Here is an 18,279-nt window from a genome sequence, read left to right as displayed (position 1 = left end):
TGCATAGAATTATTTGAATATCGTGCCAGTAGAACTTTTGTGCCTCCCTAAGTGAAAAACTTATCAACGCAATGAAAATCATTTTTTTAAGATTTTCGAGCAAAACAAATGATAAACGAAATGGAAAAGAAAACTTCCCAGCCAACTGCTTTCAAAATACCTTTTTATGGGCCGAAGCTCGTAGCCCGCTATGGTTTCATTATGAAAATAGCTGGAGTCTGTTTGTAGGTCGTTTCATTTCAGTTAAGCAAGAGGCGATTGATTCGCCGAATATAAACATGAACTGCTCGTACTGAAACTAAAATAAGGCAATTCTTTTGGCATATTCCGGTAATTATTTTAACAAATCACGATATACTGCTGTCGCTCCTTCTCCAATCATTCATTTAATAAACACATTTGATCCACTGGGGAGATTGATTGGGTGTCATATACTAACTTTCTCGCTTCGTTCACCCTCTAGCTCTCTTTTGCTTAACTTCATTACAAAGTTTTCTCTGGATTCTTCGCCCGCTATGTAGTTTTCATTTTCTATGAAGCTTTGACTTACTGCGTAGTTCCCTATAGCTATCTTGTAGCACTGCTATTAAGCTTTGGCTCGCTATTATTCTCCCAATCGCTATAAAGATTTTATCCTTTAGGGAATTTGCATACTGTCTTTCTCGATACGATTTGTTGTGGCATTTTGCAAGTTCCCACTGCTTTCCCTAATCTGACGTAATAAGCGTCCCCTGTCCCTGATTTTCACATTCGATTCTTTTCTATGTCATCGCTTTAGCCCACTTGCATAGATGTAATTGGAAAGAGACACTACCTGAATAATCTTTCTTAACTAACGGATGGAGCGCTCAACAAGGGTGTCGCATTCCCCAGCAATGTTTTCTTTATGCCTTAGAATGCCAGCAACTTCATTCTCATTGTCTGGATTATATTTAATGTTATTTGTTTTTTATTTTTTCCTTTTTTAAAATCCACGTGTAATAGTTTCCAAGGAAATGTACTCTTCGCTCAGCAAAACAGGTTTGTCCAGATTCTAAAAAGATACAAGAAAAACAAGCCCGTAAAACTTAAAAGAAAAGGCTCAAAACGTTAAACTTCCCAAAGAAAACGTCAAAGGGCATCTGACAACACTTAGTGTTGCCAAAGCTTAGAACACGAATTTTTAAATAGGATAGATTGAAAACGCGTAGTTTGGAACTTTCCACAAGAAAACGGGCGACTGCTAAAAACGCATACATTTACAGCGGCGAAGCAGATCTGGTTCGAAATGATTAAACTCTAATAGAAAGTAGAAGGTCCAGCTCAAGATGTTTCAATTTCTGAGTCTTTATCAGACGATTCATGACAAAAACCTATTGTTTTTGTCTATGCCTTTGGCACGCCCTGTCGAATACAGGCTTCAATACAACAAGACAGATTTTCTCTTCATACATTTGTTTGCCAAGCTTTAACGATTCCTTCATAGTATTTTAAAATTTTTTCCGCCTGGAATTTTTTTTGTTTTGAATAACTCGGCTTCTTAGCTTAGAAAGAAGGCGATCTTGGTTTTGCACGCTCTAATATCGCAAATGCCCCCAAGCTTGTTCGCGCTCGAGGAATGCTAAGTTGAAAAGTCAGGTAGTAACGGTTCAATTGCTGGACCATTTCTTCTTTAACCCCCAACTGCCGAATGTGTATAAAATATTTTGGAAATATTTCTTACTTAGACTTATGGTCTTTTAATTCGACTTTGGTGATTTATACGAAAATATTTTTAAGATTTGCTCGCTCTTCGGGGCGCTTGTTTGCCATCGGTTTTCTTTCTTTCTTTTTCCCCTGATTATAAGTCGTGTTCGTTCTCTTCGAAAGATACATTATATAATATAACCTGATACTGCCGAGATCAGCAAATTATTACATTTATTAAAAGCTTATCAGATTCAAATCTCAAATATGAGAAAAATTATTAACAAATTCACTGCCGTGCAAAAAAAAAAAATGAATAAATAAATAATTGAACAAAAATAAACACATGTGTGTGTATAAATGCTTACAAATAATTCAATATATGAAGATGGTAGTAATTTTGCGATTTGTTTGACATTGTCTTTTTCTTAAATTTAAAACAAGAGCTTAACTGATTTTACTGTTTCATTATTAAGCGTTATTGCTTTTTCTTGAAAATTAAAAAAAAAAAAAACACGAGAAAATAGAAATACTGATATAAGTAAACTAACTAAAACATTTATTTTTGATCTCACTTTAAATTTAAGAGATATGTTTTTCTTTTTTCTTTTTTCTTTTTTTTTTTTAATAAACTTCTGTTGATAAAAATTTATAAAAATCTTTTTGAAATTTTTGCAGTGTTTTTTATATCCAAAACGTAGCTGGTGCACATAAGGTTTGTTAAACATAAAGCTTGCAAAGGGTACGATTCAATAAGGATGTCTATCTGTCCGTCAATCAATGTTATAATTACGGGTTCAAAAATTTTATTTGAATTCGATTTGAAGAGATCAGATACTTATACTTCAACTCCCGCAAAATGGAAAGAAGAGAATATACGAATATAGGAGGAAAGGTGACGAAGAAATTTTAAATTCATTCCGGATCGACGTACGTCTACAATATTTTTTTCAGTTACGATTTTAAATTTTATTTATTAGGCTTTCCAAATTGATTTTTACAATTTTTTCTTATTCAAGTCAAGTCCGAAATTCAAGATTAGTTTCTAATTAAAAAAAAAAGAAAAAAGAAAAGAAAATGCAAATATGTTCCTTAGTTTACGAATTTATGTATGACGTGCTGTCAAATACTTGCAAAATATACAAAAAAATGATTCGAAATCGAGAAAAAAGTGGATCCTAATTAGCAGCTAGCTATGGGTATTGAAAAGTTCGGCTTAAACCGAATACGATTTATTACACTCACCCTTACATACACATCCACACATATACAAAGCAAACGAATTATAACAAGAACAAAAAGAATATCAAAATTTTTTAAATAATATTAAAAATAAATAAATAAATAAAAACTAAACTGGTCAACTGCAACTTAAAAAAAAAAAAATATATATATATATATATACATATATATTTAAAGGGAAAGAAAAGGATTATGTAAGAGACAAGAAGAATTCGATCAACAAAAAACACAAAAGAAATCAAGTCATATTTTCAAACAAAAGAAAGAACAAAAAACAAATAAATACACAAAACAGAAAAAAAGTAATTTTTAAATTTTTACCTATATTAAATAAATGAAAAAAAAAGAAAACAAAATAATAACAAACAGTAAAATTAATAATAAAAAACAGTAAATAGATAAAAAGCTATAAAAACAACAACAGCAACAACAACTTCTCTCGGAAACATTCAAAAACCAAAACTAAACAATAATAAGCAAAAAAAAAGAAACTTGAAAACATTAAAAGAAAAGAAAACATCTTCAACCGACAACCAACCAATAAACGGAACAAGGAAACCTTACACAGCAACAACAACCAATAAATCGTATATATAGTAAACTTACACACACAAAAATAAAATTTGTTTAATAAAAATTCAGCGAATATACCATAGAGCATCTCTAGACCGTATACCCTATCTATCCATTTAAGCCCCTTCCCCCTTCCTCTTTACCAAAACGATTCGTTTCTCTGTCCACTTTTTAAAAACAAAAACAAAAAAAATAGTATTCAAAACGTAAGAAATAAATATCAATAATAAAAAGAAAAGTCGACACAGCTACTGAACCCATATTTGACAAAAGGAAAGATGTAATGATGGGATAATAAGATATAATTTTGAATTGAAATCACAAAAGCATCACAACAACAACAAAAGTATTTTTTCACAATTATGTATAACTGAAAATAAAAACACAATCAGAGAAATATCCTACAGAACAACAACAACAGTATATATATAAATATACCGACATATATATATATATATATATATATATATATATATATATATATATCAATATGTGTGTCTATGCGCGTATGTATATACATATATTTATAATATATGTACATGTACATATAAATATATATATATATATATATATATGAAATTATGCAAATAAACAAAAAATTATATATAAAAAAGAAAATTATAAAAATTAGAACTTAAGTAGTTGTAAATATTTGTGAAAAATAAGCGAAAAGAACAGAATTAAAAACGAATTCAATGTAATTTTAATTTATTAAAAAAATAAATAAAAAAAACACAAACCTATGTGAGGAGCAAAAGAAATTTCTTTAAAAACAAAAATAACAAAAAAAACAAAAAAAAATTGGTAAAATTTGTAGAGACGGTCAGTTTACAGTTGCAAAGAATTGTTTTTTTTTTTCTTTTCGTTTTCTGTTTATCTAAATTCATTTTAGATTTCAAATTAAAAATAAACAAAATATTTGAATGCACAAAATATAGGAACTTGAACCGCAATAACCCACTCTCACTCTTTTGGATTCCTTAATTAAGATCACTTACTACTCGAGGGATAATGCTAGAGAAAGATGACACTTTTCTTTTTTATTTTTACTCGCAACGATAATTGTTTAGGCGATAACTACAACCGATCTACAATTGTAATTAAACTCAATACAGATTTATCCCATATTTTTTTACTTAATTGCAGGAATCATTCTTTCTAGAGGAATGCCAGCAAACTCGATTTGTTTGGGTCACCCTTTCAAAAAACTTATTAATCTTATATTTAGTTGTAGTTTAGTTAGTCGACTTATAAACTGCATATGAGTTTGCATTGTTATATTTGCGATATTATATTATATTACATGAAGGTTTTCAAAAGAAAGTTTTACATGGTTTTTAAAAAAAGCCAAATTTTATTTATCCCCAATGATTTATATATTTTTTTATAATCTACGCCACTTATGACGCAAGAGTATATTAAGTTTCTGTGGATATATGTGAGCAACCATAAGGGCTTGAGACAGACACACCCTTTTTTAATACCGATAAATTTCGGAAATGATTCAAGCTTACATGTCCGTCTGTTCGCATATCCTGCCTGCCTCCTGTCGTTATATAAATAACTATGATGTGGTGCCGTATATTAAATAATGTCTTTGCTCTTTCTTATAAAGGGCGGTTCTCGTATTCGACATTGTTTTTAATAAAATTGTAAAATGCATTGCCCTCCACTAGCTTTGGAAGCATAAATTAGGGGCGTGTAATTCTTTAAGTGAGTAATACCCGCACATAAGGTAGGAGGCCATATGTGTACTTAAGTTAGTTCACTTTCGACCTTCGCTCTGCTTTATCTACTCACGCCCTCAAAGCATAAAAGTAGTCTTCTTATTTCATTTACATCATCGAGCTTTCATAAAAGGCATATATTGAGCATAAGATTCTGACTTCAGTCCAGTTAAATTCACTTAATTAATTTTGTGTGTTTGAAGGTTTTAAATTGCGAACCTCCGCACTAACATCTTAGGCGAAAATCAAGATAAATCGTCTACAGCGGATCAAAAGAGAGGGATAGCTGCAATCCATAGCAGTTTTGTTCATATAAAATTTGAAGTGAATATTTACTAGAATCATAGATTATGAAAGCAAAAAAAAAAAAAAAATGTTAGCTAAAAGTGTTTAAAAATCCTTAACTTTTATTTCATTCTCGCTAATTATAGCCCATATCGCTTGTTGTGATACGTGGTATATTAAGTTTATGAAAATACATATCATTCCTAAAAGGGCTTGAGATAGAACGTCTAAGCTTCTCTGGTCGTCTGATGTCGGTTCATATATTCTTCAGTTCAACCGCAATTTTTTAGGATAAGTCGATGACGAAGCCGACAAGGACGAACGCAACTGAAGATGACTCGAATCGAGACATTTGTTCAACAAGTTCCCCTACAGTTCCCCCGCATTTTTTTGAAAAATCGCTAAAGCGAAATGACCGCGACCGATTGTAATGTTGTCATGTGTTATATAAAATTCAAAATTAATTTTTTGTTTTGCTCACATCTCATGAATTAATTATTTGATTTATTATTATTATTATGAATTAATGTTGAAAACCATGTTAGAGAATAGCATGTTTTCACCGACAATGCTAACTGACAAAGGTTTGTTTTCATGTTAACTTCATATGCTTGGCTTAATTGTTGCATGACGGAAGGTAAACGATCGCATCTTTCTTGTGCATTATCCTTAAGGAGCAATATCAGTCAAAATACTTTTAAAAGTATTAAAAATCAATATTAAGAACAGAGTTTTTCTTTTCTCTTCTTTTTGTACAAGCATCCCTATGTAGACAAATACACTCAATATATGTATATATATGTATATGTATATACATATGTATGAATATATATACATATATATATATATATATATATATATATATATATCAACCTTTGCAATGCAAGCAAAAAAAACAAAAACAAAAAAAAGGAAGAAAGAATAAGTAAACGAAAATATAGGAAAACCATTGACAACTCAAACTCACATACCAATCAATCATATACATATTCTCTCATCCATATAATTTATACATTAAAATAATGAATTAATGTGAAAACACTCAAGTAATACTTGCCAAAAAAAAGAAAAAAAACAAAACAAAAAATATTCAAAAATAAAGAAAATAAAAAATAAGGGGAAGAAATTGTATTATTATTCTCACACAATAACCCAAACAGGATTTACTCTCCCTCTTTCTTTCTGTTCCCTTTGCTTCCTCTCTCTGTCTTTCTCTCTCTCTCTCGCTCTAGCTTCTTCCTATTTATCTGCAACAACCTATCTCTTCCTCAACGTTTAATCTTCTGCTGTAATACAGCGATAATCTAATAAAGCAGTGTACATGAAGAAAAAAAAGCAAAAAACAACAACAGAGAAATAAAAGTAAAATTGGAACATTGCAATAGCAACAGCAAGAGCAACCGCTGAATAAGTTATTTTACTTTTATAACAAGTAACTTCAAAAAAAAAAAAAAACAAAGGAAATATATTACTAATAATTTGATAAATATTATTAAACAAAAAAAAAAAAAAAAAAAAAAACAAAATAAAAAGAAATAAACAAATTAAAGCAGCACTCAACAGCCTCCCCTTTAGTACTTCAAAAAACAATAAGTTTTGTTTTTAAATTATATTCATAAAATCTTCCAAAAAAAAAAACGAAAAATGTTTTTTTTTTTCAATATACATTTTCAGTTTTATTTTTTTCCAAAAACTCATTTGAGACAACAAAACTCCAAAAACTGTCTAAAAATAATATTTGAAAAAACATTGAATTTCATCGACTGAATAAAAAAAATAAAAATAAAAAAATTGTAGTTTTTAAGCCTTAAGGGTATATACATAACAATGAAAAGAAAAACACGACATATGAAAAAAAAAATTAATGTAAAACAAAATATGAAATGAAATATATTATAATAAAAAAAAAAAAAAACACTCTCATCTATACTGTACATATAATTAAGTACAAGTGCAAATAATAAAGGAAGCTCTGCAATAGCATAAAAAAGAAAACAAAAAACAGAAAAACAAAAACGAAAAAAAGAAAACAAAAAACAAATAAATAAATAAAAATCTTAAATAATAAAACAGAAAACAATGAAATAATATTTCATGAGTTTTATTTTCAAATCTAAGGTGCCCTGTTAAGGGTTAACATTTTACAAACATTACTAAATGCGCCAACATTAGATATATATAGGGGAACAGGGTTAATTCGTATCGTGCTGTATCGAAACCGTGTTATACGAAACTTTTTTCTTACTTACTTTTTTCTTTGTATGAAATAACGTAAGCTAATCTTAGATATAATATGAAGCAAAAAAGTGTTTCCCGTGTTGTATCGAAATCTTATTCTTGCTGTATCGAAATCTAACTCGTGTTGTATAGTAAAAAGCTACCACGAAATAGAGCAAATCATTGCAATGCGTACTGTGTTGTATCGAAATTTTACTCGTGTCATATCGAGACCGTGTTAAAAGCTAGCTCAAAATAAGACAAATCAATGCAATGTGTACCGTGTTGTATCGAAAGCTTATTCCTGTTGTATTGAGACCACGTGAAAAGCTACAGCGAAATAAAGCAAATCAACGCATTGCATGCCGTGTTCTATCGAATCCAAATCTGAAGATGTGAAATTTTATGACGATAATTTTGTTATGAAATTTCGTTCGAAATGTATGGGTAAGTTTAAGTTCAAATTCTGAAGTTGAAATTTAAAATTACGACAAACTGCAAAAATTAGGAAACAATTTCGTCAAAAATTACAATTATTCTTCTTTTTTGTTTTCTCTCTCTCTCTCCTCAAGGATAAAATAAAAATCAATTGAAAAAAAAAATTGAATTATTTGAAATCGTGTTATATTGAAATCATCTTATAATATTCATCAATTTTGTTGTGTGTTATATCGAAACCACATTTTACAAGTACAGTATCAGGCAAACAACATTTGTATATCGAAAGTCATTACATTCTTGATTAGAGTGATATGCTTGCCCGCTGATCAGTCTGAAGACTTTATTTAGAAGAATAGGTAAAGTGCGACTAGTGATGGGTATTAATGAAATCAGCTATGTCCAAAAAAAACTTTTTTTTGATTGTGTGACTTTTCAAATTCCCCATTAAGCGTCCACATGCATTGGAGAAGCTTCGAGAATTGTCATTATTATAACGTTTAGAATTATTGTCTTTTTTGTTTTAATATTTTGAGACACGTAGTTTGATGTATGGCAATGTACACTTTTGACTAACAATAATTTAAATTAGAACCTAAATGAAACATTTTCAACGATATTTAAGTTAATGTATTGAATATAATATATATATTAATATATATACATATTATTAATTAATTACTAATTTTATTAATTAGTTATATTAATTAAATGATCATTAGCAATGAATTAATTGATTAATCCACAAATTATAAGAAAAGTGTATTATTAACAATAACAAATTTAAATTTTTTTTTTTTTCTAATTTATTAATTAATTATTATATACAGGTATTTTTTTTCCTTAAATGACTAGCAGTAAATGCATATATATTATTAATTAATTATATTCATTAAATGATGATTACCAATTAATTAATTATATTCATTAAATGATGAATACCAATTAATTAATTGATTAATTCACAAATTCTGAGAAAAGGGTATGACATTAATAATAATAACAATTTCAATTTTTTTTCTCAACGCTGTATATAATGAAGGAATTTTACTTTTAGCTGGCAACATTGCTTCGCAACACAATAAAGAAAAAATATTGCACAAGAGAATATTAAACATTATATATTTTTTTATCTAGACATTTTACGTTTACGCAATTTAGCGACCTCCACCGCTATCCTCTGGCATTTTAAAGCTTTTTATTGTCTGCAAAACATAAATAAACATAAATATTTGCAATCAAATTATGAATCTATTCCTTCGGGCAATCTTACTTTCTCAAGTTTCATCTTACTTTACATTATACATTTTATATATAAGCATATGCACATATACCTTAAGCTGCGATGCGAGCCGAACTTTGCGAAAAAAATTATAGCTTTAATCTATTGAGCCTTCTGGATGGAAATAAAAACATTGTTTTCAGGCCAATAGATCATGAAAGAATGATTACTAATTTTATCGCTCAAATTGATCTGAAAATCCGAGAAAAAAAATTTCTTTTAGGAAAGAAAAAATAATTTTTCATGAAGTAAAAGTGATTTGGAAAGAGCTGCGCAATATACTTATTAGAGCAAACTTTCACATATCGTCAAAAACTCGAGGACATTAATTGAGAAAGTGGAAAAGTCAAAGTAAAATAAATAAATCTGTCATATTAACAGTTATCTACCGCTGGCTTCTTTCCACGTCGTTACAAATTAAGTTCTACAGCTAGGTGATTTTCGACATACTTTACAAATTTTGCATGAATTTTTACTGGGTACGAAATTCAAGTAGAAGCCGCCACTTTTAAATTGCAAATAAGAATATAAATTGATGATAGGCATGAAAATGTCTTCTTGCGTTACATTGCTTAAAATATGCCTTTGAAGTTAGGCAGATTATATTTGCTTTTTGAGTTTTTCTTTTTTTTTTTTTAGTTGTTTTTTAGTAAAGAAGAAAATCAACACTTTATCGCATAATAATTTCTTATATATATAAAAATTTATCATAATGATACCGATGGAGACTCAATAAATGAAGCCGAAATTGAAGATATTTAAACAATAATGAAGTTGGGGTAAAAGATTCCGCAAACTGACTACTACGTACCTCAGTTACCTGATTTGGATAAATTGGAATCAATTAAACTTTTTAAGCAGTATTTCCCACATTTTAGAAGGAATAAAACTCATTATTTAATATATATTTCGTAAGATACATACTTCATCGCGTCTCACATACAAAATTCACTGTACATTGTACCATATTACCAGTCCTTTGAAGAAGAAGATAATCCGATAACATTTTCTTCAAAAGTCGCGAATGAATTTGAAACGTCATAACACGCATAACATTTGTACATATTTATACATACATCCATATATATCTATATTCAAGTAATTTATCAACTTTATTAAGGTTCAAACAAAGAACTTAGTCTTCACATTGAACCTTTTTCATACAGAACAGCGACTCTTTCGTTGGTGATTTGCTGATTTGCAGAAGTAGAAGAAGATTATTGGAGGTTCTTTACTTATTCTTTTTACATTTCTTGTTCTTGGATTAGCCATTAAAATAGCACAAAAAGAAAAAATTCGCATTGAATTTTTAGATACCGTAAGATCCTCTTTAGCTCATGCGCTAAATTAATAGCTTCGTTGAAGGGTTATAATGAATGAACGATCCTTCTAGCACTCAATGAAAGAAGAAAATTATTGGTAAACGATGTAAGTGTTCAATAAATTTTTCTTCTTGTTTCTTTTTTATTCTAACATAATTTTCTTGCTTAACTTAAATATTTGATTATAATAACCTTGAACCCTGTTATATAAATTTATAAATGACAAAGGATACAGTGCATTGCCATGGGGCACTACGCGAAGATTTCATAGTATTCAATATATCATAATATTCAATATTTCATAATATTTCAATATAAATTTAGTTGAATAGCGAAATGACATAACACGATCGGTCCCTAGAAAGGGTAATATCGCCTGCACAACGATGAGTACCTTTTTTGGATTTTTTCTTTGTTTTTTATTATTGCTTTAAATGATTTTTCAGATACTCTAGAATGAAAAAAAATTACAATAGCAGTGCAGGAGTGGAGGATAAGGGAGTACAATTTAAATGGCCCAGTAACTCGTTTCCCGAACATAGTCTGTATAATGATTGGCGAGTAAAAAGATCAATAATTGATGGAAAAAAATTTAAGAATAATCTTCCGAGCCCTACAAAAGTTCTCAAGGTGAATAAACCAATTGTGTGATATACCCGGCGTACATTATAAGTAGTAGAAAAATTTTTCCAAAATTAATATTTTAAACGCATTTTTTGCGAAACAATATTTTTCCATGGTTTTAATGATTTAATTTTCATTGCAGCTTCATTATATGATTCTCTAATAAATAATGAGTTTTTTTTTCGATAAAAGCAATTTTTCATCGAAAAGAAATCAGTTCAGAGTAATTATTTTCTGAAAAATCCTATTCACTATATTTTGAGTCCCTTTTCCAGAAAATTGTGACCCGTAACAGCATAGCGAGAGATTTTTGAACAAAAAAAACATCGCTTGCGAGCATAAAAAGCATAAAAGAAAAATCTGTTTTATGTGCCTAAAGGCCTATTTATACATAGAAAAAAACATACATACAAATTATTGTTTTTATGTTTTCGCTATAAATTTAGAATAATATCCGCTCACATTGTTATTTGGTCCACAAATTAAAGTTATGACCTGGACATAAAAGTGGTTCAAAAAAACGAATAAATTATAATAGAATGAAATTAAATGAGAAAACATCTCGCAAGCCGGAACCAACAGAAACTGTTGTTTTCATTGCCCAAGCTATTATTCAGAAACAGGTTTCAGTTCTCTAAAGAAATGAAGTGCTTCAAGCACTCGCGCAAACAGAACACATTTCTTCATCAGAAATGGTTTTTTAATGGTAGGGAAAGCGAACACCTTGAAGTAATTGAACAAACGCAGAACTCATTGTGTCTCAAGACTCTACAGATTTCTACTAGCTTCAGGTATATTGGCGAGTGCCAAGTAAGTATTTGAAATTTAATGAATCTACACTATAAAGGCAAAGTTATTGACGCTTCGATATATTCGAAGGAAGTTTGGGGAGACATGACGTTATTATTTTGCTTCCAATTACATTTTAATATAAAGAATGCAAAAACGCTAAAGTAAATGAGTTTTATGTCTGCAAATACTGTGTGATGCGTGCTGGATGTTTATATTTTTTTATTTATACGTAACGTTCCTGCGAAAGTTTTGTTCGTAGAAAGTGAACTAACAATCTTGCATAAATTTAGGTAGAGATGAGAATGATACAACTTATCGTAAACACATTTAAAAAAAATTTAGCTGAAAATAAAAACAAACGGAAACTTTATTATCACAAATTTTTTTTAAAAATTATTATTTAAGTAATGAAAAAACTTAGGGTTATAAAATATTTCGACATTTTTATTATTACTCGTTACATATATCTAAATAGCTAAAAATCTCGCCACTAAAGGCTAATACTAAGTTGACCAAACGCATTCTTTTTGGAGTATACTCGTTTCTTGGAAAGCTGTACTCCTTTCTTTTTTTGTACTTGTTTTACAAGTGGCAGAAAAAGTCGAGGGAACGTAAGAAAGCAGAAGAAGTGAAGTGAAGTGAAGACTATAAAAAAAAAACTTTTTATCGAGTGAAAAGCTTTGCCTAAAAAAACAAAAAAACAAAAGAAACGTTACAACCTCCATGTATACTCATATTTTCCTTGAAATTTCGGTCATCTTATTCGAATTCTCATTTAAAGTCCATATCTTAAGCTCTCTCCCTTTCTCCCTTTTTCTGTGCTTAACGAAAAATGCTGACTATGACGTAATTTGTGTAGCAACTGCGGCATCCTGTTGTTCCTTCTTGGCGGCTTCTTTCAATTTTCTTCGTTCATGCATTCGTTCGTGGCGTCTCAGGTCTTGACAAATACGAAAACGTTTCGAGCAAATTTTGCATTGATATGGTTTTTCACCTAAAATGAAGACAAATAATTACTGTTGTAATTATTTAAAGGTAAGCCATTACAAAAATGGTTTTTGTTCCTGTACCTGTGTGAATTTTACGATGCTCTAGCAAATAATGACTGGCGCGAAAGCCTTTACCACAGGTTTCACATTTATAGTTACGTTCGCTTGTGTGTATGCGACGATGAAGATCTAACGAATATTTACGGGCAAACGATTTGCCACAGAACTCGCATTGATGATTCTTCTCGTCGCTGTGTATAGATACTGTATGGTATTTGAGATCTCCCCACTGCCGGAATTTTTTGTCGCAATGTTGGCAGTGGTACGGCTTATCTCCTGTATGGGTGCGTGTATGAGCTTTCAAGGCCCCAACGGCGAAAAATGATTTTCCACAAATATCACATTGATAAGGTCTAAGCCCGGTATGCGTTTGATCATGGTATTTGAGAGCATTACACGAATTGAAAATGCGTTTACATTTATAGCAAACATAACGTTTATGGTCATCTTCCATCCATTTTCTTCGAGACTGCGAGTAAAAGGGATGTACATTTTCTTCCGATATATGAGGCTTTTCTTGTATAAACTCTTCGCCTATTTCAGTCTCCTCAATAGTATTCGGTACAGGGGGTGCAGGGACTCCAAAGTTTTCCTCTGAATCCAGAGATATATTAAGTTCTTGTTCTTGTTTTTGTTCGCAATTATTTGGCTGAGTGATTAATAGTCCAGTATTTTCTATGATTTGATTACCGCTGCATAAACGTAACGGTAAGTCTTTGCTATTTTTAGAAAGAGTTGCAGAAATCGATGTTGCCAGGGGTGGAGAATGTTCTTCTGTAGCTATGACGGGTTTATTCGTCAATTTCATAACCTCAGCATCTTCTTCAGAGGCTAAGTCTTCGGACGGATTACCGTCGTTAGGTAAGATGTTAGGAAACTGATTAGAGAATAGAACATCACAAAATGGTTTGGCTTTCAACTCTATAGCACCAAAACCGGTATTGCTAAACCTGAAACACAATAATAGTATCGCTTTCAAAATTTATACAGATCAAGAAAAATTTTAACGATTTACCAATGTGGTCTGGTGCCATTAGGGGTTGGAGTCATAAGATCTATCGTGTCGCAGGTATCTTCAACAAATACTTTATCCCTTATGCCCTCCAGCATATCTTCAGTATCACTAAATTCTTCGGATGCTAAAGCCTGTGCGGATGCTTGAGTAGACGTCTGGCCGTGTGACATACTATTCGAAGGTGCATCTATATTTCCTTCCACGACCTGTTCTGCACCTTGCGTATGCGGATGATCGTGTTGATAATGATGATTGTGTTGGTTGTGAGGCAATTGAGGTGGAGCCATGACTACTCTTACTGCGTCCACTTCGTCGTTCTGTTGGAAATTTCCGAATGGAAAATGAACGTCTGGAAATACTTGATCCAAATCATCAGTCTTTTTATTTAAAGAGCACAAATTGGTGACTTCGTCTGTTTTTTCTGGTCCCAAAGCGTCTAAAGATGTTTTCATGACCGCCAATATAGTATCCGGTGTAGAGGGCTCGTAGTGTTGCTTCAGATGATTGAAAAACTCTAACTGTGAACACGCGCCGTGACCACATAGCTCACAGCGGAATAGCACTACCAATTGCTGTACTGGCGCCAATTTATGCGTCTCTAAGGGTACATTTAACTGTAAGTCCGAGTCGTCTTGCACTATTTTCAATTTGCGAGATATACGTTTCTTATGAGGCAATACTTTCCGTGAATTAAAACGTGTCATATCACAGTCGAGATCGATTGATGTGTCCTACCAAAGACAAGAACAATTTTAAAAACTCCTAATAAATAAAAGTTACGAGTTATGTTACATCCAAAGTCGCCGTCTCATTCGGCTCAGTAAGCAACAATTGTTGAACTACTTTAACACCATTCTCTTCAACAGTCTCTACCGAGGTTACTGACGTATTGAAAGTCTTATGAACCGGCATAAGGAAATCGCCGTGTAGTGGAATACAAAGACTAGTAGACTTACGAAGATCATCTGAGGCATTATGTTCTGCATTCTCTGCAAACAAAGCACTGGTGAAATGGAGATCAGATGATAGAGCATCGGTGGTATTGCCTGGCGTATTGACCGTTTTTGGAAAATTTATCAAATCTATAATGAAGTTGTTCGGATCGCCGCCGCGCATATATTCCGGGGCTAATAGACTCTGCAATTGAAAAACGTGAGACATGATATAGAAAACTTTAGGTTGCCTTAAGCCGATGTGTCAACTTACGTGGTCTATAAACTCTTGATCTTTGCGTTGCATTATCTGGTCCATAGAAGAGTCCATGGTTGGATTATTCTTCTTCGCCTTCATTTTCAAAAAACAATAAAAAAAATAACAAAAAAAAAAAAGAAAAAATAATAATAAATTCACTTCTTTTGTTTCCACACTTACTAAATCCGTACTTTTACAATGATCGTCAAAACCATTGTAATCATTTAATTCCATTTCTCTTTTCTTTTTTTTTTTAGTTTTATTACTTAAAAGAAATTTTTGCTAATTTTTCGCTGATGTGAAAACAATCCTTTTTCTTTTTTTACTTTAGAAAAATAGCACATAAATAAAACAAAATTATAAAATCAGCCGCTGTCAGCTATTTCTGAAAAACAGCTGACAAGCAGCGAAAGGTGCAAAGCAAGAAGCATATGAGCAAACATAAATGCCTTCATTCATAAATTTATTTGGCAAGAAAAGCGGTGAGCATTGCCATTTCAGAAAGAAAGGTAAGAAAATAATAAGCGAAAAATCTTATGAAAATATTTTAAATATTTCGATGGATTGCGATATGGGCTTCAGCTTCGGATCTGTAAAGCTATGAGTTAATAAAGGAAATAAAATATTATTTTCCTTATGAAAAGAAACACTTTCCATAAAAAAAATTATTTTGGAATAAATGCATAAAATCAAGTATCAAGCAAGCTCATAAAATGGTTTTGGAATGTGTTTGGTGATTAGAACATTTTAGCAAATTCTCATGAGAATAAATTTCCAAGCTTATATTGGCTATTTATAATAAAATAATTTATTTTGTTGTTACAATTTTTTCGGCTTTATACTTCTGAACGACGATCACAATAAAACTTTCCAATATCAATTGTTAGCTCTGTGATGTTGCTCAGAACACGATTGTCAGTCCAATTTAATTTTTCTATGTAGAGACAACATATTTTATAAGGATTTAATTAACTTGTTTTCCTGACATCGAGACTTTCAATCGATGTTTCGAGCACTTTGGAATGAGTGATCGTGCGAAAAAAAGCTGTTTGCACTCAAAATCGAGAGGAATGAACATCAAAAGGAGCATGGTTTTCTAGTACTTCACGACCTCTTCTTCCAGTACTTCAAGTACTTCTCCTTTAAATTGACCAAATTCGAAGTAAGCTGCATTCTTCTATGTTTGTTTCTTTGTATTACTAATATTTTATAATAGAAAGTGTTATCTTTTTATTTGCGTATTTTCATTTACATATTGTTGTCGAACTTAACTGAACAACTCTGGCCCTTATAAACAAACGTAGAAGAATGCAGCGAAATTCGAATTTGGTCAAATTAAAGGAGAAGTAAATGAGCGAACTTCGAATTTGGTCAAAACCCATATCACCCCCCCTACTGATATAACAGCTTCGAATGCTTTAAGTTATGGTTGTCTTGTGGCCAGCACGTTAGGCGTTAGCGAAATGGAAGTTGATGATTAACAAAACTGTTTTATGTAAAATTTAAACAACTAAGTTTATTTTTTATACACCAAATGAGAGGAAACTTACGTGAACTAAATTAAAAGTAAATCGTTCGAAAAATTAATTATAGGACCAGCTTATTTCAATGCAATATTTGGCAGATATTATAATATATTCTTACTGAAAACTTGTTTATTGAAACTTGTAAGAAAAGTTTAATTGTCCAAGCACTCTACACATTTACACATTTTCCGGTATAGCCTCCTCACAGCGATTTTTATTTTTCAATAGATAAGCAGCTAAAAAATTGATAGGATCTGCTGGACGCTCCCGTGCCAGAGTTTGTATGTGGCATCGAAATTTCGAAGACAATTGCTATTTAAATAAATTTGTATAATTTTTATGTCTTATAACAAAAATTTTTTGAAAAATTTGATTTGCATCGTCGTGGCGCTACAGTATTCATTATGTACGCGGTGTAACATTCCAATCATTATTTCCAAATATATTATTTCTAATTAGATTTCGCATATCACTACTAATTTAAAAAAAATTTGTCTGTGTTAATCTTAGGAACGAATAGTTAAAAACCTTTTAATTGTAGGGAATGTTCCCGAAAAAAAGAGAGGAGTGTATAGTACAGTTGTGCGTTCGGCTTAACAATTAAAAAGTGGAAACACCATCGCTAGTAGATTGTTCCAAAGGCAGACATTGCGATTAAAAAACGACGAGACGCGGTTGTTATGTCGGTATGCAGACGATCCCAGGGTCGAGTAGATGTCAAATACTGCTTTAAAAGGTCTGCCAAAAGACAGTCATGATGAGTTATCATGTCCAGAAAATCAAGGGTTGTCGATTCTTCTCCATTAACGCAATCATAGGAGAGAAATCGTCCCTATGCGTTATGATGCCCCGTAGCGTTTTGGTGGCATAGAAGTTCACCCTATTAGCTTCGCCCACTCCTGTCATTTTTGTAAGATATCGGCTAAAAGTGTTACGCGTCATGTAACTTTAGTTATGTTGTTTGCCGCTGCACGATCTCTTGTTGAAACAGAACGAGTGACACGAGATGCTGTCATCTGCAAATTAATAAACAAGGTTTTCTCCCAGGCATAGGAAGTGGCAAAGGGAGAAGTAGAAAGAACATCCCCTAGTGAGATAAGTGGATCGCAGTAAGCTTGAATTGCTTAGCGGAAAACTCTCAGGTAATTTCCGCATGACAACGGGAAAAAGGTGGCCCTATAAAAGAACCGTATTGCGTTAAAGTGCTCACCAAGTTAGTACATAGCCTTTTGGTAATATATGGATCGTCGAATTTTCTCGTTCAACATTTAATAAAGCCCAGCTGTAGATTCAAACATTCAACTCATAATTGAAGTGTAATTTATGATTAC

General features: G+C 31.3%; 1 protein-coding gene across 1 annotated transcript; it reads right to left on the bottom strand.

Annotated features, from left to right (window-relative positions):
* Positions 1 to 12,868: 12,868 nt before the first annotated feature.
* LOC119633237 lies at positions 12,869 to 15,726 on the bottom strand. Its single transcript, XM_038026677.1, has 6 exons — positions 15,603 to 15,726; positions 15,438 to 15,515; positions 15,024 to 15,368; positions 14,232 to 14,962; positions 13,238 to 14,166; positions 12,869 to 13,161 (listed from the first exon to the last, which is right to left on the bottom strand). The coding sequence occupies exons 1-6, from the start codon at positions 15,654 to 15,656 to the stop codon at positions 13,007 to 13,009; spliced, it is 2,292 nt and encodes a 763-aa protein (XP_037882605.1). The 5' UTR covers positions 15,657 to 15,726; the 3' UTR covers positions 12,869 to 13,006.
* Positions 15,727 to 18,279: the final 2,553 nt, after the last annotated feature.

The sequence above is a fragment of the Glossina fuscipes genome, unplaced genomic scaffold, assembly GCF_014805625.2.
Source record: "Glossina fuscipes isolate IAEA_lab_2018 unplaced genomic scaffold, Yale_Gfus_2 2, whole genome shotgun sequence".
Taxonomy (NCBI): Eukaryota; Metazoa; Arthropoda; class Insecta; order Diptera; family Glossinidae; genus Glossina; species Glossina fuscipes.
The sequence above is the reverse complement of the archived record's forward strand: the minus strand, read 5'-3'. Positions and strand labels throughout refer to the sequence as shown.